The following is a 1,994-nucleotide window of genomic DNA, read 5'->3' on the forward strand; positions in this document are numbered from 1 at the left end:
GAACCCCTAAAAAGAGAAAGTTAGTCAGCAAAAGATACAAAAACTACAGTGAGCAGCAACAATTTTCGATCTTTTTGGCAATCTTTCATTTTGGGGAGGGATAAGCGCCCTCTTGAACCCCTGGTAGATACACAACACTCCTCTTGCTTTTGCTTTTCGTGATTTAATAATGATGGTCGTTTTGGTGGTATAACAAGGACAACTTGTCTTCTTCCAAGAATCAACATAAGACTTGTTTTCATCCGTTTTCTTGGAGCGGCCACAAGTACAAGAAAGTTCTTTTATTAGAAGGCTCAATCGATGTCACTCTGTTGGTCGCGATTGAGTATCCTTCCGAGTGATGACATAAATACTACCAAGAAGTAGCCGTAGCAATAGTTTTCGGAAAGTGGACACACAGGTACATTTGAAGAGGATGTGAAAACATTGTCATATGAAAGAAACACTAGTCTGGAAACGAACAATAGCGCTATTGTTTTCCGGCCCGCGAACTCTTTCAATTTGAATTTATTAGTGCCCAGGCCGTGCGAGTGGGATAGAAAATTTCAAAATGGCAACGAAAAAGATATTCCTATTATGAGAATACCAAGTGGAAAGAAACATGGACAGGAGAAATGGAGGAAAGATATGTTAAACATCATAACGAAAGATAGAGTTGTTGATGCAAGGTTTCAAGCAATGATTGACAAAAATAATGTCTTCATTTGTGGACTGCATTTCAGAGAAGAAGATTTATATCACTGTAAGTGTACCATTGCTTCACTGTATATATTGTTTTTATTTTCACTTGTTACTTTTATTTTCACTACGACAAAAACATTTCTGTATTTTTGCACTGCCTGTTTGGTAGATTGCTGTCTCAAAGTTTAAGTGAGTATAATGATTTCCTCCCACTCCACTGAAAGGAAAATTGCATTTTAATCAGTTCCTGTTGATTGAGAGGCTTACTTGGAAGTGGAAGTGTAATGGCTTATTTTATTTGTTAATGCGAGCGAGCCATTTCTAATGTGGATGACTTTGCTAAGAGCATTAAAATTCAGTGGCGGTTGTGACTTTCTAACTGATCATTTGACCATATAAAAGTTCTTCTGAACTGAAGGCCACGAAACTTAGTTTTTTCTCTATTTTTATATTGTTCAGATGTACGAAACACTGTTATCCGTGAAAATTGTTTGCCAACATTGAATCTACCTTCCAAAATTGGAAGAAAAACATCTGGTGTGGAACGATCTATGTCTTCAATAGACAAACGAGCAGAATATCAAGAAGCACTGGACTCAATTCCAGTACCTCAACCAGCACCCTGCTACAGTGGACTTGACGAATTCAAAATACGTGTTGGAAAGTTGAAACTTGATTCCAATTGGCAGATGCGCGAAAGCAATAATTATGTTGAGATGAGCTACAAAGATTCGAAGTACATTATTCCAAAGTACCAAATATTTATTCAAGATGATTTAACATACAAGATCAGATGTTATGGCTGGTTACTACCAAGCCAAAACCCCATACATGATGCTTGTGGATCCTTCAAAAATATGACTTTCAGTAAATTCATCTTACTTCTCAAGGAATTCAATCTTTGTGAAGGTAAGCTGTACAATTTAATAGACCTTTCTGATTATGCTGTGGTTATATTGCAAAGTAGCAACTAATTGCTAGTGAAGTAGTCAATACTAAAGGATTTTTTTGCCTATCCTTCAATATGGCTGCAGCATTATCCGAAAGGTCTATTGTATGGGATTGGTTAGGGTTTGGGGATATTGGCATATTTTAATTTGTATCCATACTGTGCTTAATCACCTATTGTTTTATGTCTATTCTTGAATGGCAAACAAAAGCTAGAAAATGAAATATGTTTAAAATATCATTTTCATCCAGTTATCAATTTGTTTGTTCATATACCTTTGTCAATAAGGAGGATATGTTGAATAATTATATTTGTCTATATATGCATTCTACGCATAATTACAGCATCATATATGTTTTCATAA

The 1,994-nt window shown here is 35.7% G+C and overlaps 1 protein-coding gene across 1 annotated transcript; it reads left to right on the top strand.

Moving 5' to 3' along the window:
• Positions 1 to 566: 566 nt before the first annotated feature.
• On the top strand, positions 567 to 1,655 carry LOC136823689 (uncharacterized). Its single transcript, XM_067079856.1, has 2 exons — positions 567 to 742; positions 1,141 to 1,655. The coding sequence occupies exons 1-2, from the start codon at positions 577 to 579 to the stop codon at positions 1,653 to 1,655; spliced, it is 681 nt and encodes a 226-aa protein (XP_066935957.1). The 5' UTR covers positions 567 to 576.
• The last annotated feature ends 339 nt before the right edge of the window (positions 1,656 to 1,994 follow it).

Source organism: Clytia hemisphaerica, unplaced genomic scaffold, assembly GCF_902728285.1.
Source record: "Clytia hemisphaerica strain Z4C2 unplaced genomic scaffold, Clytia hemisphaerica genome assembly, whole genome shotgun sequence".
NCBI classification, from domain to species: domain Eukaryota; kingdom Metazoa; phylum Cnidaria; class Hydrozoa; order Leptothecata; family Clytiidae; genus Clytia; species Clytia hemisphaerica.